Source organism: Myodes glareolus, chromosome X (genome assembly GCF_982192425.1).
Source record: "Myodes glareolus chromosome X, mMyoGla1.1, whole genome shotgun sequence".
NCBI classification, from domain to species: domain Eukaryota; kingdom Metazoa; phylum Chordata; class Mammalia; order Rodentia; family Cricetidae; genus Myodes; species Myodes glareolus.
The window spans coordinates 110,891,042-110,914,125 of record NC_142053.1 but is presented as its reverse complement, the minus strand read 5'-3'; the positions used below and the strand labels follow the sequence as shown (position 1 = coordinate 110,914,125).

At 41.5% G+C, this 23,084-nt stretch overlaps 1 protein-coding gene across 4 annotated transcripts; it reads right to left on the bottom strand.

Annotated features, from left to right (window-relative positions):
- Positions 1–933: 933 nt before the first annotated feature.
- Positions 934–21,980, bottom strand: Rab9a (RAB9A, member RAS oncogene family). 4 transcript variants are annotated; one of them, XM_087902927.1, is made up of 4 exons: positions 21,819–21,979; positions 14,019–14,103; positions 6,274–6,304; positions 934–1,990 (listed from the first exon to the last, which is right to left on the bottom strand). In XM_087902927.1, the coding sequence occupies exon 4, from the start codon at positions 1,952–1,954 to the stop codon at positions 1,349–1,351; it is 606 nt and encodes a 201-aa protein (XP_087759053.1). In that variant the 5' UTR covers positions 1,955–1,990; positions 6,274–6,304; positions 14,019–14,103; positions 21,819–21,979; the 3' UTR covers positions 934–1,348. The 4 variants fall into 4 exon arrangements, with proteins under 4 accessions (XP_087759053.1, XP_087759055.1, XP_087759054.1 ...); XM_087902929.1 differs by lacking the exon at positions 6,274–6,304 and having other exon boundaries at positions 21,819–21,980; XM_087902928.1 differs by lacking the exon at positions 14,019–14,103 and having other exon boundaries at positions 21,819–21,980.
- Positions 21,981–23,084: the final 1,104 nt, after the last annotated feature.

Here is a 23,084-nt window from a genome sequence, read left to right as displayed (position 1 = left end):
TTCAAAAACTTAAACTTACTGCAATGATTTGTTTCCTCCAAGTTTCCAATGGGTGGGGTCAAGAAAGACATTGATTAGTTTCTCACATTCCATACCCTCCAATCCCCAGCCTAGCAGTTCACTCTCCTACTCTAGTATGTCCTTAATTATCATAGGGAAGGGTCTTACCCATATTATACCAGCAGTCAGTCTAGGTTAGGATTGATTTGCTTCTACGGGCCAGGACTGTTGTCACTGATACCACATGTGAAATCAACTCATGAAAGAATTTATGAGAGCCTCCATTGAGAAAATGCCTCAGCAACATCAGACAGGCCTATAGGGTGAGGAAGGCTCAACCCATTATGAATGAGGCCTGGTGGTCTTGAGTTCTGTAAGAAAGCAGGACTCCCTCCATGGCCTCTGCATCAGGTTGTGCCTTCATGTTCCTGCGTTGAGTTCCTGTCCTGATGATAAACAGTGATGTGGATGTGTAAACCAAATGAACTTTCCTCCCCAAGGTGCTTTTTGGTCATGGTGTTTCATCACAGCAGTAGTGACCCAACTAAGACAGATCATTGCTGCAAGCTGTCTTTTTAAAATAAAGTTTTCAAAGCAAATTCATGAAATAGTGATAGAGAGGATATGAAGGAAATACCTATGTAGATATGGTTGCCTTCACCCCTCAGGAAGTACAATCTTAGGCTGAAGATAAAGCTTGCCTGTCATGCATTAGACATGGCAGCACAGGCTCGTGCTTGTAATCCCTCACTCAGGAGGTGGAGGCAAGACCAGAAGTTCAAAGGTCAACCTGGAATGCATGAGATTCTTCTAAAAAGCTAGCTCCTATGTTGGGAAGGGGATATGTGTATGCTACACAAATAAATGTGAGATAAATTCTAATATGTAGAATGAATAAGTCATCAAATCAAAAAGCATCGCAACATAAATGCATTAGATTTTGATCTTTAATAGTATTGTTATAGGAATTTACTTCCCTGGACCAAGAATAGAATGCTAATTACATAAAAATATACACATATAAAAGTAATTTTCCATTTTCTTGTGGGGAAAACAACCTAAGTGTAACTTCTAGAATATTCAAGGCTTTTGTTTGAATTACAATTCAATTCTTGGTCATCTTATTAGCACTAATTTTAAATCAAACAGACAACCATTACAATTTATAAAGGTAAGGTGCCATTACCGAGTAAATAGATTTTCCTCCAGAGTGAATGTGTCCCTTTTCCCACCAACTAATGAGGCAGCAATCAATATTCGTTAGTTGAATTTTATTAGTAGATGAACCCTCCTCTCGTGTGTGTGTGTGTGTGTGTGTGAGAATGCAACGACCATCTCTTTAATGCCATCAACAGCAAGATGAGTTTGGCTTGGGCTTTCGGTGCAGATTGACTGTGTCTGTCTGAATCAGGTGATCTGACCTATCTTCTGTAGCCAGAACTCTTCGAACTGCCTCCTCAAAGGCAGCTGCAACATTGGTGGAATCTTTTGCACTCGTTTCAAAGTAAGGATAGTCGCCGTTGTCCCTGCACCAGGCTTGGGCTTCTTCCGTAGACACTTGCCGTTCATTTATATCAATCTTGTTGCCCAAAATCACAAAAGGAAAGCTTTCAGGCTCTTTCACATCTGCATAATATATGAATTCTTTCTTCCAGTTGCTCAAATTCTGGAAGCTTTGTGAATCATCAACGCTAAAAGTAAGCAGGCAACAGTCAGAACCTCTGTAAAATGGTGTCCTCAGGCTTCGGAATCGCTCTTGACCAGCCGTGTCCCAAATCTGCATGGTAACAAAATGTCCATCCACCTCCAAATCTTTATTTAAAAATTCCACACCTATTGTGTGAAAGAGCTGGGCATCAAATTTATTGGTTACATATCTGTTCATAAGAGAACTCTTGCCAACTCCACCATCTCCAAGAAGAATTACTTTAAAAAGGGACGATTTTCCTGCCATTATTAATAGTATTTATACTATTTTGACTTCAGAATCCTGTTTAAAAAAAAAAAGATACCATTACATGCCTTTATACTGTAGCAATCCACACAATTCTAACAAAATCAGCATTTAAGTGAAATAAAAATGCATAGCCCTGATTCCTCTTTGCAAAAGAACTACCTAAATAATGAGACCTGTTATTTACTGTCTCTTAGACATATACGGACCCCTATCCATTTTCATTATTCCCTAGAAATAACAGTCAAGTCTCACTCTTGCTGACTGTGAAGCTGAATTTGAGACCAAATATAACCTCAAAGACCTTTCTCTGAACCATCACTATCATAAACTCATCCAAGCCCCAGCCACTCTAAACTGATAGATGCCAAGCATCCAAAGTCCATAAATTTCTTTAACTTCAAACAGCCCCTCAATCCCAGTTCACTGATATATGTTCCTACTGTCCTTCCCCTTCTCACTTCAGACACAGGCACTATGGAGCAGGAAATCCAGATCCTTCCAGAAGCTCACTGATTCAGCTAAGAAATAAAAATCGATCAACCACAGAGTACAAAGAGCTTACTGTCTTCATTGGAAATACTATTGAGTTGTTAAGATCAGTGTCAACAGCATTAGCCTAAGACTCAAACTCATCCGGGCAGCTCCCAACTCTTAGCAAATGCCTACCCACTCTGGTGGGGGAGGTGCATACACATATAAGCAAGCATGGAGGACAGAGGTCAATGTCAGATGTCTTCCACTGTTTTTATTTTGAGCAGGGAAGTAGAGTTTGTCTCTCACCTAAAGCTCCACAGATTTTGCTACACTGGATGGCCAGCAAACAAACCATACAACCTCCTGTCTCTGCCTCACCAGTGCTGGGATTATAGGTACATTTCCATACTCAGCTTTATACATGGGTACTGGGGATCCCGACTCAGGTTCTCATGTTTCCAAAACAAGTACTTTAGCAACTGAGCCATCTCCCCAGCCCCACATGACATTTATGTATAAAGTAAAATGAAAATCAATCAGGTGAAAATGTAATTATACATACCCTTTAAAGAAGTCCAGGTGTAGAATTTAAAAACTTTCCTACACTATGAGTCAGTCTGGGGTGGAGGGGGGATACTTCTGATACCTATGACTGACGGCTACATCTGAGTGCTGATGGAAACACTGTCCCTACTTGATATTTTGTTTTAATTTTTCATCGTAAAAAAAATTTCAAAGTCGGGCCAGCCATGGCACATGTCTTTAATCCTAGCACTTGGAAGGCAGAGGCAGGTGGGTCTCGAGTTTAAGAGCAAGTTCCAGGACAGTCAGAACTACACAAAGAAACCCTGTCAAAAACAAAAATACAAAAAAATAAGCATACACAAAACTTCTGGGTGGGAAAACACATAAAATCTAGCCTCATCTTTACCAATTATCAACCTAAGGGAAATCCTGATTGCTCGTTAACTCCTTTTCTACTTTGTTTCTACTTGAGTTGAATCAAACTAAATCATCTAATATGGAAATATTTAAGATTTAAGTATCTGTTAAGTATATTAAATTTTATGAAGGAAAATAAGTTTCTTACATGAACACCGTCAAAAATATTTTTTACCTAATAATAAAGGCCCAATATGGTACTCTCTAGCTATATGTGGCTGTTGAGCACTTGATAAGTGCTTGGGAGTTGGCCCTTGTGCATGCTAAGCATTAAAAAAAAACCTACATTTCTGTCCCCATTTCAGCTAATTTAAATGGCCACATTTAAAAAGCCCTTAGCTATATTAGACAGCAGAGTTCTAAAATAAGAATAGTTATTAGTTTGTCATGAAAGTGAATATTGTTGACTCCCACAGTGGGAAAATAGTTGAGAAATGAAGAATAATTGCTTTATCTACTAGGATAAATTTCTATTACCAGTGTAGTAGATATTGTCTGTTTGTCTTCTTATTAAATGTGAAAGTATCCAGTATTACTGAATACTTTTGTAACATAAAAGAATTCTTCATTTCTAACTATGTTCTGCTATAGGTTAAAAAAAACAGCTTAGTGAGGGAAATCAAGTTAGTAGAAAAAAATGAATAAAAATGATCAAAGAACTGGGTGATGGCATATATTATGCCTGTAATCCCAGCACGCAAGAGAAGCACAAAGTTGAAGCCATAACAAGCCAAACATTATCTTATGCTTATCCAGTTTCACAATTATATCATGAGGCCCTGGCAAATGACTGACCAGCCCCACCTAGGTTTATGTAAGCACCCTCGAGGATGTCCACAGTACATTGAAATCATGTAATGATGTATTTCTCAGAATATGTCCCCATTGTGCTATATTTCAACATAGGGAAAGCATCTGAAACTTGCCCAAAATAATTAAAATTATTTAATGGTTTATTCTTCAGACTTAAAGAACTAAACTCAACTTTGACTTGGTCATCCCACAACTGTGTAAATTTCCTCTCAGATTAAAACCTGCCATAGAGTATTTACGGGGAAGTGAAATCCCCCCAACAGAAGTTCACTAAGACAGAAATTAAACAATTCGGAATAGTTTAGGAAGCCCCTGAAACTCACCAGATTCACTAGTACCCTCCAGAGAGAGGGCGGGAAGGAAAAAATTAAAGAAGCAGAGTCTAGTTAAAGTGCTTAAAACAATAGTTCTCAGTGTGTGAGTTAGAGGATACAAAGTAGCAACGAAAATAACTTTATAGTTGAGGGTCATGAAAAGGAACTATATTAAGGGGTTGCAGCATTAGGAAGGTTTAAGAACCACTGGCTTAGAAGAAACAAAACATGGCAGAGCTGCCTAGAAAAGGCTCAGATCAACCTAACCACTAGGAATGGACACTCTCCAACCTGTTGAGCTACCTGCAGGCTGTGCAGTGAGCTCCAAGCAGGTTTTCTACCTTTCACAAAAGCTGTCATCAATGATGGGAAGGGATTCAGCTGTCTATGTGCAACATTTCCGCTCCTTTAAGTAACCCCTCAACCCATATTCCTGTACGCACTTCAGTAAAACACACTGATTCACCAAGCTAGTCTTTAGCTTCTGTTGTCAATTCCCTATCTAGGTAAGTGGATGTTTACTTGCAGGAATGCCATGCAACAACTCACTGTCTATGCCACTGTCTATGTCTATGTCTATACAACTAAGCACTGCTCCCTCACCTTGGTGATGCTCCTATTCGCACCCCAAACCCAACTACTGGGCCCTCAGACCTCCTCAGCTTGGTCACTGCCTCTACTGGAAACCCTTTCCCATCACCCCCATCGATGTTGTTCTTGTCACAGTTTTTAACTGACAAAAACACAAAAGCTCCATGATCTATTGTGAGAGGAAGACTAAGACTTACATAATTGTAGTGATCCTTTTCGTCCTAATTAAATGGGATTTTCTATTCGTGACATTTTAAAAGAAATTTTACATTTGCAAATTCCACACACCAGGTAATATTTTTGACATGCACATTGACTGTTTGGGGACTCCCGGACATTCCTACTTGGGAATATAGGGGCCTTTGCTAACATTATTAATACACATGACCACCTCTTTGATTCTAACCTTAGATCTGTACACAAATACACATGGTGTTATAAGTATATAAACCATCTTAGTTCCAATGATACTTAAGAGAAGCCAACCTCATTTAATCTACTTATTAACATAATCACAGCAAGCTTATGGACATAAAAATGTTTCCTGCCTGTTCTTTTCAATTTATTTTTGCGTGTGTGTGTGTGAGAGAGAGAGAGAGTGGGGGGAGTGGGGGGGGGGTGGATGACCACAAAACTCTGAAGAGGGCAATATAGTCCTTTGAGCAAGAGTTGCAGGCAGTTGTGAGCTGCTTATTACATGGGTGCTGGGAACCAAACTGCAACAGTACAAATACTTTTTTAAAATTGATTCATTCATTTTTTTGTTCTATTTTCCTGACAGGGAGCAGCTCTGGCTATCCGGGAACGCCTTCTGTAGACCAGGCTGGCCTCGAACTCACAGAGATCAGCCTGCTTCCCAAGTGCCAGGATTAAAGGTATGTGCCACCACATCCAGCTTAGTACAAACACTATTAACCACTGAGGCCCACTATTCTTTTCTAAAAGCAATAAAACCTTTGCGACTTCTTTAGCATAAGCTAAAGGAATAAAAAAATCCTACCATGTAACTTTAAAAATTAAGCTAAAAGTAAATGTAATATGAACTCTGATATTCCATAATTGGAAAGACTATCTAAAAGCAATAAACTAAAAGCAATAATCTTCATCAAGTTTAACAGCTAAATTCTACAAGAAAGACATCTGAATAAAAAAGGCTTAATAAGGTAAGGTCATGAACTTTACCTTAGTAGTTCAGTTCAAGCATCATTATTATCTGCAGAAAAAAAATCAAAGCTCACATTAGTGATATACGTGTGTTTTGATGATTTTTTTTTCCCTATGGCATTACAGATTGAACCCAAAGCCTTGTATACGTTAGGCAAGCTCTACCAGTGAATTAGGTAACCCCAGCCCTTTTACTACTTTTGAGGTCAGGTCCCACTACATTGCCCAGGCTGGCTCTGAACCTGCCCTGTAGTCTAGGTCGGACCTTGAATTTTAATCCTCCTACCTCGGCCTCCAGAGTAACTAGGATTGCAGACCTGTACCTTTTTCATAATTTTAAGTGTAAAAATAATTAACTGTAAAAAAAAACCATTTGACTACATCTACATTTTTAATTTAAAAATACCTAAATGCTATCTATCTACCTCAGCCTAAAAAAAAAAAAGAGGAGCAAAGGGAGAAAGAGGCACCAATATGATCCAGAGTTAGACCAAGATCTAGAGGTAGTACAGTGTCATGAAGCCTCTGGGCAGCCAAAGCAAAAAAGCAAAGTCTTCCATGCATGAATGAGAGCAGTGGCCGGAGGGAGAACATGTTCCTAGGACCAACCAAGCAAGGGGCATGGCCCAAGTGTGGGCAAACTTAATTCCCTGAAACCAAATGGGAACAGCAGGGTCAGCAATATCTACCTCCAAGGGCTACTGAAACATTTACTCAGATAACTGCACACAGGTTTTCAACACAGTTCTAGACTTTTAGAAAAGTGTAGGAACTTTCTGTGGAATGAGAACATCGAGTCTCAAATAGGCAATTTTATAGATAGTTTAATGGCTATAAAATGCTATAAGCAGAATGAATTATATGCAGACCTTCGTTAGGAAGCCAAAGAGCCCCATACTCACATACCACCCTCTAAAAATATTTTTTACTATTTATATGTATATTTATATGTATGTGTGTTGAGTGTATGTGGGGGAGGGGGAGTGATGGCTGAGGCCAGAAAAGGAAGCTGGATCCCACCAACTTCACCAGGCCCACAGTACAGTTATTGGCAGTTATGAGGCAACCTGACATAGGTGCTAGGAATTGAACTCAAGTCCTCTGGAAGAGCAGCAGGTGCTCTTATATGATAATCCAGTTCTCCAGCAGCCACCCCACCACCACAATCACCATTTTTAAAAGAAAAGAAAGGGTAATTTTGTGAAACTTATATATAGCAGTCCTTAACTTACACACTCAACCAATTAAAACATGACTCTTTAAAATGCCAACATTTAGGATTAATGATAAAACAGCAGCTAACACTGATAGAGCCCTGTATGCCATGTGCCCTGTGACCCCACATTTACTTCTCAGGTTTCTTATCTGTGGTGGTTTGAATGAGAGCAGCCCTTACAGCCTACATATTTGAATGCTTTGTCCCAGTAGATAGAGCTGTTTGGTAAGGCTTGGGCAGTGTGGTCTTGTGGAGGCAAGTATGTCCCTAAGGGTGGGCTCTGAGATTTCAAAAGTTCAGCCATTCCAGTTAGTCTGTCTTTCTCTACTTGTGGATTAGATAGAAGTTCTCAGCTACTGCTTCAGTGCCATGCCTAACTGCCTGCTGCCATGCTCCCTGCCATGACAGCCATGGGCTCACCTTCTGAAACTGTAATCAAGCCCCCAATTAACTGCTTTCTTGTATAAGTTGCCTTGGTCATGGTGTCTCTTCACAGCAATAGAACAGTACTTAAGATATAACTTTTCCTATTACTGCCTGATAGGCTTGAGAGCTTATTTATATATGATGCAAAATCACAGCTAGTAAAACAGTTAAGCTCTTAATATTGAAGAATAGTCCAAAGCCCAAACACTTAACCCACTGGGCTGGGCTACTTTAAGTGCAACTGCTTTTTTTTTTTTCTTTTGAGGGGCTTACTGTTGTTGCTGTAGTTACAAAGGAAATAAGCAGGTGGAAGCAGTAAGTCTTTTCGCGTCTTCATTTTTTTCCAAGGTCTGCACAAGAACAAGATAATTCAACAGAACTAGTAGGCTAATCTGCCAATATGTAACATAAAGTATGCCCGAGTATGCTATGGGTTTTTTGTTCCTGTTGATTTTTGTGAGGTACGGTCTCATGTAGTACAGGGTGGCATCAAACTCAGTACTTAGCTAAGCATGAGCTTGAAACCTCTTGCCTCTACCTCTGGAACCAATATTATAGGTGTGCCCTATCATACCCAGTTTTGTGAGGTGCTGAAAGTTAAACCCAGGGCTGCATGCATGCTAAGTAAGACTCCAACTGAGCCACACCCCCCAACCAAGTGTATTGTATTTAAAAAATGTTTTAAGGGAAACACAGTCAAAGTCTGCAGTGTTCTTCATTATCTCCACAGAAGCCTCCAGTTTCATAAGACGGGTGAAAGCAGATTTCCAGCACATATAGACAGCACCTATTATGCACCACACATTAATGATGCAAACCACACAGTTCTGCCCTGATAGTAACACCTACATGAAGTCCCAACTACAGCAGGATCTATAAAGAACAATCTGATGTGCTCACTCATAAGTGGCTTCTTAACATAAAGAAAAAAAGAAGAAAAAAAACAACCTACAGTCCACAGCCCCAGACAAAAAAGAGGACCCTAAGAGATACATACATGGATTTACATAGGAAGGAGAAAAAGACAAGATCTCCTGAGTAAATTGGGCGTGGAGGGGGATGTCACGGGAGAGTGTAGAAGGGGAGGGGGAAGGGAGAGAGGGAGGGGAACAGAGAAAAATGTATAGTTCAATAAAAATAAAAAATAGAAATAATAATTTCGGTACCAGAGAAAACCAGGTTGTGTTACACTATCTTAATAAGAGTCTGAATGTAGGTTTCTAGTGTGTTATGTTCCAACCACATCTCAATGACCATTTTAGCCACACACTGCCTTTAGGAAGCAGCCTTATTTAACCAATGTCTGACTCCAAGGGAGAGGGTATCTGATTCAGAAAAGAAAAGAGCCAGAACCAGAACAATGGACCAACACATGCCAAGGCTCTGCCTAGGAACCCTGCTGGTGCTGGCATGGACTGGGAGACCATTAGGCAGCTGAAGAATTAAGTTGACTAGGAAGATGGGGCCGAATCCTGCATAGGATTTCTGCCTAAACCCTAAGATTAAGAAAAGCCACTGAAATACCTTCAGTAGTAGAAGACTCGGTAAGATAGAGCCCAGAAAAGTAACTCGCTGCCACAGAAACAAAAGAGCCGCAAGTGACAGGAAGAGAAGACCTCAAGTGAAGTCAGGATGGATACCTCACAATCTGTCACACTGCCCATAGTGTCAGCTTCACTCAAGTATAAAAACTGAGGTGGTTGTCTTGTTTGATTCTCCCCTCTCCAGTAAGATGTTCACCACAAGATTTTCTTGTTGCTCGCCCCCATCCCCACCCCTTTTATTGGTACCTTGGCTAACTCTTACATCCACTTAACCAATGCAGCTAAACCTCACCCTCTCTCAAACACTTCCAATTCCGACTGAACCTCTTTAGTCATGCTCCTAACATTTGCCATTCAGAATTTAGTACTCAACATGTCTACCATGCCTTCTAATAAAAATGAAATATGCTTCTTAAAATATTCATAATAACACAAATATATACCATTATAAAAATAAAATGCTCATATTTTCTTCTTGGTTGTAAAAAAAAAAAAAGAGTTCGTATTATTCTACAACCACCTTCTCCCCAAAAAGAAAGAAAATGAAATCTTGTTTAAAAAAAGTTTAGCTCTGAGCCAAGTAGAAATTATTTTCCTAACTAAGGCTGCTGGAGAGATAGCTCAGTGGGTTAGAGCACTACTGCTATCCAACCTCTCAAGTCTGTCCCAGTATCTGTGCAACTCACACTCCCATGCAAAGCTCTCTCTGCCTCCAGGGGATTGCCTACCTTTGCCTGGGTTGTGATCTTGGTCCAGGAGGCACCTTTCTACCACAATAGCTGCAAAACTCAGCCATCAGAGGCCTAGCTCAGATCACCTCATCCAAGAGGCCTCCATGACATCTCTGTCTTCTTTGTACTGTCATTCCCACCCTCACCAGGTTTTTCACTTACTTACAAAGCTCCCAGTTGCACGTCTGTTTTCCAATTACAATGTCAACTCCCCAGGAGGTACACAAATATCTACGCCATTCGTTCATGTGGGGGTTAGTTTTATGTCAACTTGACATAAGCTAGAGTCATTTTGTAAGAGGGAAACCTCAGCTAAGAAAATGCTCCCTCTAGACTGGCTTGTGAGCAAGCCTGTGGTGCAGTTTCTTGATGGGTGATTGAGATGAGCGAGCACAGCTAAATGTGGGCAGTACCACCCCTGGGCGCGGTGGCCCTGGCTGCTATAGGAAAGTAGGCTGAGCAAGCCATAAGAACAAACAGTAAACAGCAGTCATCCATGGCTTTATCAGTTCCTGCCTTGATGTGACCTGAGTTGTAAATGGAAATAACTCAGTGGAGGTTAATTTGGTATGGAGGCAGATGGGGAAATGGGCAGTGATGAGATTAACTTTTCTCCCCAAGTTTTTACGGCCATGGTATTTAACACAGCAGTAGAACCCTAATGAAGACAATTCATTTGTCCTATTTTTTGTCTGCCACATTGAATAAAATGTTCTGTGCATGGTGAAATGCAAATAAATACTAGAATAAATCATTTCCTTTTTATTTTTGTTATTCTATTATTGTTTCTATCTATACTTACATGTAAGTTCTTCCTCTTATTTTTGATATCCATTAAAATATGAGGGGAAAAACTGATGCTTGCAATTCTAATAAGAAAATCAGTTAAGATATTTTACAGAGATCAGCAAGGAGTGGGCATGCACATGCTGAAAATCTAGCACATTCCTCTATAAGGTACTAAAGGGAGAGCAAGCTCCTTTTGGTAAACCACTTCGAAACTTCAAAAACTCACACTCCCTTTGTGACTTCTCACTCCTAAATATTTTAATTGAATTTATCACTCCTGTTTTAAATTTAGAAAGGTTCTTTCCTCTCCCCAAATTCACAAGTTCCTTTTGCATTTATTCACCCTGAATATCCTAATTAGAGGCATAGCTACCATTTCACTTAATTTCATAGCTTAAGAAACTGAGCTTCGGGGCTGAAGAGATGGCTCAGCAATTGGGAGCACTGCCTTCTCTTCCAGAGGACCCAGGTTCGGCACCCACATGATGGCTCACAACTACTCTGTAATTCCAGTTCCACGAGATCTGACACCTTCATACCAATACACATAAAAATAAAGCTAAATAAACTATATAGAAAGAAGGTCATATTTATTTAAGGAAAAAAAGAAGCTGGGCTTCAGGCAGTGCAGGGCGGCACATGCCTGTAAAACAGTAAACTCAGGAGTTGAAGAGCATAGATCACAAGTTCAAAGTCAGCCTGGGCTACACAGTGAGCTCAAATTTGACTATTAGAGGAGGAGGGAGGGGGGAGAGAGAGAAAATGAATGAGATGCAAGCCTAACGGGTGCCAGCTCTATAGCAAGAGGGTAACAAAACAAGCAAAAACAAACCAGAACTAAGGAAAATAACAAGAACAGGCCAATTTGGAGGCTTAAGATTTGGCTAGGTTGTGCTGGGCAGTGGTGTGGGTGGTGATGGTGCACACCTTTAGTATCAGCACTGGGGAGACAAAGACAGGGAGATCTCTTTGAGTTCGAGGCAGGCCTGGTCTACAGATCTAGTTCTGGGTCAGCCAGAGCTGTTACACAGAGAAATCCTGTCTGGGGTGGGTGGTCAGGTGAAATAGAAAGGTAAATAAAACAAACAAAAAAACTGTGGAAATCAAAGCATAAATAAACTACCACTGACAAAGCATATACTGTATTTAAGTAACTCATTTCAGTAAGTACACTTTATGGAAAATGAAGCATCTAATATAAACACACATTAATTTTTTCATTAAGAGCACTGCTGTAGTTATATATGGCAAGAGGAGAAAAGATTCAATTAAGCAACTAAATAACAGATAATTCAGAGCTTTCTGTATTGCTAGAGATGTCCAGCAAACCACATGTGGCCAATGAACATCTGAAATGTGGTTAGTCTGCTTAACTAACTGAATCTTTAACTTCATTTTCATTAAAGCATTCCACAACATTAAAGACTACTGCATTAGACAATGGAGGTCTACAGTGTGATGAATGAACATGAGAGGGCCAATCCCTAGAATCCCACGTGGGCTTGCACCACATTTGTGGTATGTATGGTGTGGCCTGTGTATGTGTGCACGAGGGCACTGCATATAGAAACCACAGAATAACCTTGGATGTCATCCACCTTGTGAGACAGGATCTTTCATTGCCTTAAACGTCTAGCAAGGAGCCCCAAGGATCCTCCTGTCTCTACCTCCTAGTGCTGGGATTACAAGTTTTTGATACCAAGCCTGGCATTTTCGCCTGGGTTTTAGAGATCAAATTCTGGTCTTCTCACTTGCCACTAGGCCTAGCATTAATTTTTAGTGCATTTTATTTATTTACTTGTGTGTGTGTGTGTGTGTGTGTGTGTGTGTGTGTGACACAGAGGATAACTTGTGGTTCTCTCCCTCTACTATGTGGGTCCTAGGCATAAACCTCAGGTCTCTGACACTGAGTCACCTCACTAGTCCATAAAACAATGCTCCCCCAAAAAGAAAAGAGTAGGAATAGTTTAAGGCTGTTTCTTCAGCCTCAAACTTTTTCAGCCTTCTTTATGTAGCCCTGGCTGTCCTGGACTTGGCAATGTAAACCAGAGACAGCACAGATGTCCACCTGCCTTTACATCCCTGATAGTTAGGACTGAAGGTGTGTGCCATGATGCCCACTTTCAGGTTGAATTTTAAAAGGCAAAATGAAAACAGAAAGAAACAGAGAAAAAGCCACAGGAATAATGGGAAGTTGGTATGATATCCCAGACTTGTAATCTTTACACTTTGAAGGCTGAGGCAAGAGGACTGCAATTTTGAAGCTAGCCTGGGCTACAAAGCAAGACCCTATCTAAGAAAAAAAATACTAGGAATTATGGCTGAGAGTTTAAAGAAGAAACAAATTATGAAAGGAATGAATTTAAACATGTATATTGGAAAAATAAAATCAGCAAAACACAAACCAAATACAATCTACAACATATTAAAGTGACCAACGTAATTTTGTCCTGAGTCCATTTTGTTTGCTTAGACAGTTCTCAGTCAAGCCCCCGCCCTCCCTAACAGTCACAACTGCCTTAGCAACACATTTGAGATTTCCATGACCTTGACCATGGTCCAGATGTATTAAACAAAATAATTAATGTAAACTAAACTAACTGAAAATAATTGTTATATTATGCTCTGCCAGGAACGAACATTTCAAGCTTACTCTGACCCTCATCTAACTTTGATGTGGGTTATGGTACACTACCTCTGAGTTTCAATACCAAGAGACTTTGAGGCATGAGGCTGCTCTTGGTCGCTGACGAATGGTATATATAGTAAGAGCAGCTGTTTTAAGACTCAACTAGATTAGAGGCTTGGAAACTCCATCCTACACACAAAAGAAGTTGTAAGCTGTCCAATGCCAGACACTGTAAGGAGATCTTCCTCAGTTCTGTTTACTGGATGTAACTGACACCTCTCCAGTGGCACCCAGTTTAGCCCTACTGAGATGCTGGAATGGACACTTCTCACAGGAAATCTTTCCAAGCCTAGACTTACTTACTCTACCCTTCATTGCCTAGTTCCCCATCTGCCTCCACACTAGATTAACTCTCCAGAATTACACACCTCCATTCCCTGGAACATCAGCGAGTCATCAGAAAATGACCATTAGCCAATCCAATGGCTTCTTTCCACTTCTCAACACGGGGCCCTAAGGTGAATAGAAAGAAGAGTGAAAGGGTGTTTTTGGTTTTGGAGGGATGGTTTTTGTCCCTCCACCTGTGGCCATGGTAACACACAGCAATTTCCTTGAAGATGTGCATGCCACAGAATCTTAGAAGGGTAATCAAGTTTTCTAAAACAACTAAGGAAATGGAGGCCCACTTGACAAAGTATCTTGCTAGCACCAGAGGCAAGGTGGGATCCTTCATGTCTTAAACAGGACTAGTCAGTCCCCATTAATGCCTCAATGAGGCCAAAAATGCACGACATGACCCTCTCCCTCTTGAAAATGTTCCTAAAATGAAACTATTGACAAGAGGCTGGCTCTGCTTCTCTCAGCCAGGTGGCTCCCATTCTTAACAATCTTTCAAAGACTGTAATCTGAGGTTGAAGTCCACTCGTCTTCCCACTAGCTATAAACACTGGTGATTCCTGAAGTCCACCTTCACTCTCACACCTCAGGGCCACACAAGAATGTCCAACCCCTTTATCAGGACAGGACTCAAACTGAATGTCAAACCATGCTATTTATCCTTCAAGACCTCGCTTGTCTTATCTACCTGAGTCAACCGTACAAAGAATTCTGTCTACCTCCCTCCCAACCCATTAGCCATTGTCTTATTGAGTTAAATATCAAGTGCTACAACTATATCTTAACAGCTGCTACTACAACAGTCTATGAAGTATCTGTCTTAGTTTCTTTACCTGTGGCTGTAATAAAATACTCTGAGTAAAGCTACTTAAGCAAGAAAGTTTTTGATGTACAGTTGAGGCAGAAGGAAGAAGGCTACAGCCCACCACAGTGGGGAAGTCAAGGTAACCCAGAACCTGAAGTGATAGGTCAAAGCGCGTAACAACGAGGAGCATTTATACAACTCAGAATCCCAACCAGAAAATGGTGCTCCCCACACTAGAGGGCTCCTCCCACCTCATTTAGACAGGAATGTCCAGAGGCCCATTTCTTAAGTGGCCTCTCCATTTTGTCACAGTATCTGAGACATGCCCCTTAAAACCTCCTGTAGATCAGACACCATCCCCCATGCTTCGCAGATCAGCAGAAAGCTAACAAAGACTAAATACCATCTCCAGGCCCAAGTAAACATGGTAAGTCAAAAGTGTTATCCTCACCCCCACCAAATGACAGAAAAAAAAAAAAAACACAGCCAAAAAAAAGTCACCAAAAAAAAATAAAAACCTATTTTAGATGAAAATCAGCAACAAAATTTAGAGACTGGAAAGCTAATCCTACAGTGGTGGCAGTGTGAAACTCAAGAAGAATTGACTGACAAGGAAAGTCAGCCACAAGACTATAAAAAGTACTGCTTAGCTCTCCAGGAATTTTCCAACCACCTAGATAGGTAAAGGCTGAAAGCTAGATCACTCTGGGAAAGAACAGCCACCCCTCCAACCATCCCAGCACACTTAACTTCCTGAACAAGTGCATATAATAAAAAATAAAAGAAGGGATGGAGGGGAAGCCCGGCCTGTGCTTTCCTTTGCAGTCCCTGCTCCTCTGAGGCCAGCAACCCAACTACCAGCATTCCCAAACTACAAGTCCAGGGGAAAAGCTTGCAGACTTACTGGAAGGGGAGTGGTAGGAAATTAAAAACCAACTTTAACACCTTGTTTCCTTACCACTAAACCTTTAGGTTTGTAAACACTAATGGAAAACACCAACTTCTAATGCTATAGGGTTCCTAAACTATGCGACTTCACAGGCGTAGGGCAGGCTACTCTAAATGCTTAAAGGAAACAGATGCTGGCATCCCTATGGTACCGTGTTCAAGGGAGTTCACAATTTCAACACCACATTGCACACATTCCTTCTGATGACATAACTTTGTGAAGCTGAGTTTGCCCAGGATCGCAGAAAAAAAATTAAAGGCAGATTAAAGGATGGCAGTTGTCTGCTGCTCAAAACAACTGTTTTTATTTTTCAATCTTATTTAAGAATATTAGAATTTGGCCAGGTGGTGATGGCACCAGGACCCGGGAGGCAGAGACAGGTGGATCTCTGTGAGTTAGAGGCCAGCTTGATCTACAAACCGAGTTCCAGGACAGCTAGGGCTGTTACACAGAAAAGCCCTGTCTTGGGGGTGGGGGGTATTAAAATGCATTCCAGATTACTCTGCTTTCACCAACATGTGGCCCCATAGCAATGTCTTTGATTTGACTTCCTGCTACACTGTGTATGTATTTCAGGTACACTTACCAGATCAAATATACAAGCTTGAAACCACAGACTACAGTGACCCTGTAAGCTAAAGACAACAAGCAATCCAGAGATTTCCATTTGTTTTTATTCTACTTTGTTTTGGAGACAGGGTCTCATTTTGTCCAAGCTGGCCTGGAACTTCCTTTATTGCCAAGGACAGTCTCTAAATCCTGCTCTCCTGTCTCTTGTCTCCCAAATGCCTGGATTACAAGTGTGCACTACCCCACCTGGCCTTGTGGCCCTGTTAGAATCATCAACACTACGACCTTTTGGTGTTCTACTTATCAAGATGTTGAAATAAGTGTGAGGCCTTTTCACATTTCTCTAACACTGCTAACACAGCTATGAGCAGCAACCTCCTGGAAGCTCTTCACTTCTGTACCCGAGCACCTAATCCAAATCACAAAAACCTGGGATGAAACTAGTTCAGTCCTTATTACTGTTTTGCTATTATTTCCCCTTAGATTAAAAGAAATGCTGATATGGAATGGATGCATGCAATCCTTCCATACTGTTTACCCAGCCCCTGTCAACACAATGGCAAACATTTATAATGCTTTCAGCCTAAGACAAAAGTGAAGTCTGTGTCCACCGAGTGTAAAGCTGGGCCTGCCTGCTTTACTTCTCTATACTTCTGAAACACGCTCTCTCTACCTCATACAGAGCTGTTATCTTAATACCTTAACTACATCTCCACGTCCTGTCTGTGTCTCCAATGCAATGACATTCTACAGTCTGAAATCATCAGGGTCAAAAATTAAGAAACCATAGTGGAAAAATCCAGAATGTGGAAATACCCAAAGCACATCACAATATGTACAATATCAAGAGTCACATTGAGAAAGAGATTTCTCCTCCAAGTTATCTAACCAGCCCAGGCACCCTGAGGCAAAGCAGGCTTGGAACTGCTACAGGCCTGCCCTACACCCCCATCACCACCACCCACATACCTAGGTGGCTCCAGGTGTCCTGCCTCAGGAATCCTTTCATTTGCTTCCTGACTTCCCACCAAACTTCCTGAGGCGTTTTCTGACTTCAGTTCCTCCCCTCCCCAACAGCTCTTTAATAAATGGTCTCTGTGGATGACCTGGTAGTTACAAACCCTATTTTCTTATACTAGCTTTTATTATCTACATAGCTTTCAACTTAGCCTCACTGGGCACCACTTCTAATTGGCTTATTTCCTCCTGCTGCTTAACCAACAAACTGCTCAGGGCAGAATTATGTGGCAGCTAATGATTTGCTGTCGTTACCTGATACACACACACACACACACACACACACACACAAACACACACACTCCTGCAGACATTAGGAAGCAATTTATCTTTTTACAAAGAAAGAAATGTAAGTGACCTAAGTATGCGAGAGTAGCAAGACAAGCAATGATTGAGCAAGATTCCCTGGCACCAAGTCCTCTTGACCATTCCAGAAAAAAAAAACAAAAACCCACATACCTCTTTTAGAATGCATGTGCGGGCAATCATTTTTAGGTGATGTGAAATTCGGCAATCCTGTACCCCTCCCTCCCCCGCCCCCGCCCCCACACACCACTGCAGAAAGCATCTGGTAAGCAGCAGAGAAATCTATATTCACTAGCTTAAAAAAATACTGTGCAGAGGCAGGAGTCAAAAGCCAAAGATACAGAGCTGGGGCGATGGCTCCATGGGTAAGAAAGCATGCTATACAGGTAAGAGGCCCTGAGTTCAAATCCTCAGAACCCACAGAAAAACTGGATGTGGTCTCATAAACACCAGAATTACTGCTGGTTATTGACCAGCAGCCTAGCTCCAGGTTCAGTAGGAGACTGTCTCAAAGGACTAAAGGTGGAACATAGAACTGAACACTCCACATCCTTCTCTGGCCTTCATACACGCGTGTGCATCCATACCATACATACATACACTTTCACACCCACAAACCAACCTACCGACCATGTGAATGTCTTCCCAAGAAATCCTAAAGAGATTCAACCCTTCTCTCTCTTTCTTTCTCTCTCTCTCTCTCTCTCTCTCACACACACACACACACACACACACACACCCATCCCAAAGGCTCACCTAACAGTAATAACTGACACTAGAATGGAGCAGCATGAAAGGCCTAGTCTCAAGACTAGTCTCAAAACCACGGAAAAAACAGGCTGAAAAACACCAAAAAGAAAATTATTTGGCCTGGAGAGATGGCTCAGCAGGTAAGAGCACTGACTGCTTTTTCAGAGGATCTGGATTGGATTCCCAGCACCCATGGAGCATCTTATGCCCAGCTGTAAATTCCAGTTCCAGGGGATCCATTACCCTCTTCTGGCCTCCATGGGCACTACGAAAGAAAGTGCCCATGACACACATGCAGGCAAACACCTATACACATAAAAACAAAAATAAATAAATCTTTAAAAAGAAAATTTTTGCAAATGTTATTTTAAATTTTTTATCATTGTATTTCTTGATTTCAACAATAAAACACCTGTGTAACTATTATCTAATGAGGCTAAATTTAAGTCAGACCTTATGTAAATTAAGAATAGCTTCTCCTGGGGCTGGAGAGATGGCTCAGAGGTTAAGAGCATTGCCTGCTCTTCCAAAGGTCCTGAGTTCAATTCCCAGCAACCACATGGTGGCTCACAACCATCTGTAAAGGGGTCTGGTGCCCTCTTCTGGCCTGCAGGCATACACACAGACAGAATATTGTATACATAATAAAATAAATAAATATTTAAAAAAAAAAAAAAAAAGAATAGCTTCTCCAGGCAATAAGACGGTGAGCTGGATTGGGCTGCAGGCCAGCCTCCTGGTCTACTAAGTGAATTTGCAACCAGCTGAAACCACACAGTGAGACCCTATTATGGAGGAAACGGAAAAAAAAAAAAGGCTAGTTTCCAGATGTAGTTTAGTAAACATGTACACACCTAATTCAACTGTACAAAGCTTTCAAGAGTCCAAAAACTATTTTCCACTTCATCCAAGTCTGCCCAGAAAAGAATGACATGACACAGGTACTCCTTCCTGTGCTGGGTGTGGGTGTTGTTTCCTTCATGAGCACCTGACCTCTGTTCCTGAGTAGTCCAAACAATAAATTCTCTTCTAGGACCATGCCAGAACCTGGTCTTATGACTGTGACCAGACTGCCAGCTTCAGGAAGGTGGAAGCTTCCCCACTACTCTTCCTTCTGGCCAGCACCTTTGTACCAGTGTCCGACAAGCAGTTCAGAAAATATCTGGGGATGAATGGAATAGTGAACAAACAAGCTTACGAAGTCCACTGGAATGGTTCCTAATAGCGTCAAAGGAAAAAAAAAAAAAAAGGATTCAAAAACTTGTGGGGTAGTGCATCCCTGTAATCCCAGAATTTAGAAGGCTGAGGCAGGAGGATTAAGAAAGAGTTCAAAGGCAGCCTCCGATAATGTACAAAGTTTGAGGCCAACTTAAAAATAATCAAACAAAAACAAAATCATTAAACAAAAAAAATGAATTCTGTTACCAGGTATTCATATACCTCTTAATAAAGAAAATTTTCACCCAGCAAGCTTTTAAAATAATAAAAAAATGCTATCCTAAATAGTAAAATAGGCATTGTGCTTAAAGAACTATAGAAGCCTGGTGAGACCTGGAGTATAAACCAAAATTGCTTCCAGACAATTTTCAAATATCCCCTGAGAAGATAAAGTTTTCTCCTGGTGCAAACTACCACTCTAAAATGCCCACAAACATGCTTTGAAAATCAGCACTGCTCCCTCACTCCCTAGGTGACCTTGGAAAGGAGCTCTAACCCTCCCTGATCCCAGCAAATTCATCATCTGTAAAATAGAACCATAGCTTTGGAAACACCAGGAAAACCAATTCAAGTGATATGGAGTAAGACCTTCCAATAAATAGTAAGAAACTGAAGGAGGTTAAAAAAAAAATCGAGAACTAAAAGAACTTCAGGCCTCCAGAGTACTATAGTATTTTTTAAGTAGTTGGATAGGGGAAAATGTAAAAAGGATCTCTGGAAAAGAGAGAATACCACCAATGTATTTCCCTAGTCTCCAAAAATGGATGTTCTAGTTTTTGCTTGTCTACACTAACCTTTCAGAAAGTAAAACAAAAATGTCCTTAAATCACCAAATGTTCTAAGTCAATAAGCCTCCAAACCATAAACGTTTCAATACAGCAATCTACATGAAAACCCTGAATGCAAGAAACTGCCACACCACTGTTAGACATGGCACTCTAGTGTAAGATACTTTGGAGTTCTACACAATTAGTGAGAACTTCGACCGAAGATGATAAAAGACAAAGAAAAAGCAGATTACTTAAGTCCCTCACTAAGAGAGGAGCTGGGAATTTCGCTCAGGTGTAGCGAACTCTTGCTTGGCAAGTACAAGGCCCTAGGTTTGGTCTCCAGCAATGGAAAGAGAAAAGAAAAAGGAAAATAATCCTTAGTTGAAAACCCCAGGTTTCCTTCAACTCTAGTTGAGATTTCAGGCAGTGTAGGGATAGTCCACTGCAGTGGAACTAGCGAGAAAAAAAAAAGACAAAAACTTTTACAAACAAAACAAAAACCAAATTCACTCTGTTGATTTTTATGAGGACGTGTGAAAAGACTGGTCACGTGCCAATTTGGAAACTTGCAAAAAAGTTATTCCTCAAAAGAAGTATGATCACGGGATGTGCCATCGCTTACAAAACAAAACAATAATACACACACCAACCATTTGGTCAGCACTTAAAAGTCTCATCTAGTCTTTTCTCTTAGTAAGATGGAAGAAAGGAAGGAACGCGATTCTGAAACCTCGGCCAAGGTCTGAATCAGACAATGTTCCCAACCGCCTACACGGTCTTTGCCCTGGCTTTATCTTCCAAGCTCTCTCACCTGCGTGGGCCAAAGACATTAAGTAAATGCTCAACCGGCTAGGATGTCAGAGGTCGCCAAACTCAAATAACACGAGCGTCCTTGCTTTCCCCAGCATTAGTCAGTCACTCTGGCGCAAGGTTTGGTCTCGTGTGCGTGGGTGTCCCCGTGTGGTTAAGGGAAAGACTGGTATATGTGTGTACCCAGGTGTTTGCGTATTTGTCTGTTTGTGCATCTCTCCACCATCCGATTCCGAAGTGTTTGGGGCTCTGAGTTAGGGTATATCTCCCTCCCGGGGTGTTTTGTGGCTTTCTCTTTCTCTATGCGTGTGGGAGGGTGAGGGTGTGCGTGTGTGTGTGTGCGCGCGTGTGTGTGTGCGAGTGTGTGTGTGTGTGTGTTTGTGTGCGTACGCGCGCGTATATGCCCCGAGTGGTTGGGTGTGTATCCCTCTTCCTGTGTGTTTGAGTGTGCGAACCCGTCTTTCCTCCCTGCATCAGTCATCAGACTGGGGGACAAGCCGCCCATGTTGCCCAGCAGTCTACAGACCTGCGCCAATTTGGCGCGCCCCTCGCCCTGGTGGCCCTCGACTCCTGCCCCGCGCGCGCACCCTTAACCAGCTCCGGCCCGGCCCCAAAAGGAATGCTGATCCCCGCTCACCTTCCAGCCACACACAAGACGCCCCGGGAGCTGTTGGCCAGCCCGCCTGGGTGCAACCAGAGAAGAAAGAGAGTCAGAGACACGGAAGGGTAGAGAGCGCTAATCAGCCCGAGCTCCAACAGCTAGCGACTTGGGCAGAAGGACCAATATGGCGGCCGGCCGGGGCGGGGCCGAAGCGGAGGGGCGAGGCCTGGGCAGTGGGGCGACGGGGCGGTGCCTGAGTCGGCGGGGCGGGGTCTGGAGTGGTAGAACTGGACCCGGAGCGGGGGCGGGGCCTGAGTCTGTGGGTGGGGCCAGGAGCTGAGGGGTGGGGCCAGAGGCCGGGAGACTGAACCCTGAGGCAAAGACCCTGTTGCGGGTCCTCGGAATGTAAGGACAAAGGAGACTGGAGCCAGAAAGTCTGGAGTCTGCTCTCCCAACCGACTTCTTTGCAAAATCGCAGTTTTCCTTTGTGCCAGCTGCTGCTCTGGTCTTCCGCCTGCATTTCTTCTACCCTGTTCACGAAGTAATAGCTACTTTTAAGTTTAAAGTAGAAAGCGATCATATAAGCACAATGGCATAACAGTATTACACTATTAAAAATGTACAAATGAGCAACAGGGAAATGAAAAAGGAATATGTTTGAGAGATTATAGAATAATAAAAGTTTTTCTAAGTTTTTTAGGTTTATGTTTTCTCTTCCCTTTATTCCAAGTTCCTTTCTACCACCGCCCCACCATCCAGATCAATCCCTTCTGTTTCTCATTAGAAAATAAACAGGCTTCTAAGGGGTAAAAATATATATACATTGGAATAGGACAAAAGAAAAAGAAATAACCCAAGAAAGGCATAAGAAATAAATATAACTCCACTAGTTTACACACTCAGTAATCCCATAAAAACACACTGGAAGCCATGATATATACACAAAGACCCTGTAAAGAAAGAGAAACATGAATAAGTAAATGAAATATACAAATGAAATTTAAAAATTTTTACCATATACAGCTTAGTCATTTTCACTTTTTGCTAATTTATTTACACCAAAGCTAATGTACTAGTGAGCTAGGCGTTACTTTTATGCATATTTTATGAGGTTTTTTTTTCTATTTTCAGTACAGGAATACAAAAATATCTATACATTTTGAGTATTCTAAACCAATGTAGTACTTATGCGGTCTGCCTAGAAACTAAGGTGAGCATATTTTTTGCAGTAATACAAATACTAAGATACATTTTAAGCTGGATAATTTCAGTATGTAAGTACCAGAAATCTGCTTAGCTTAA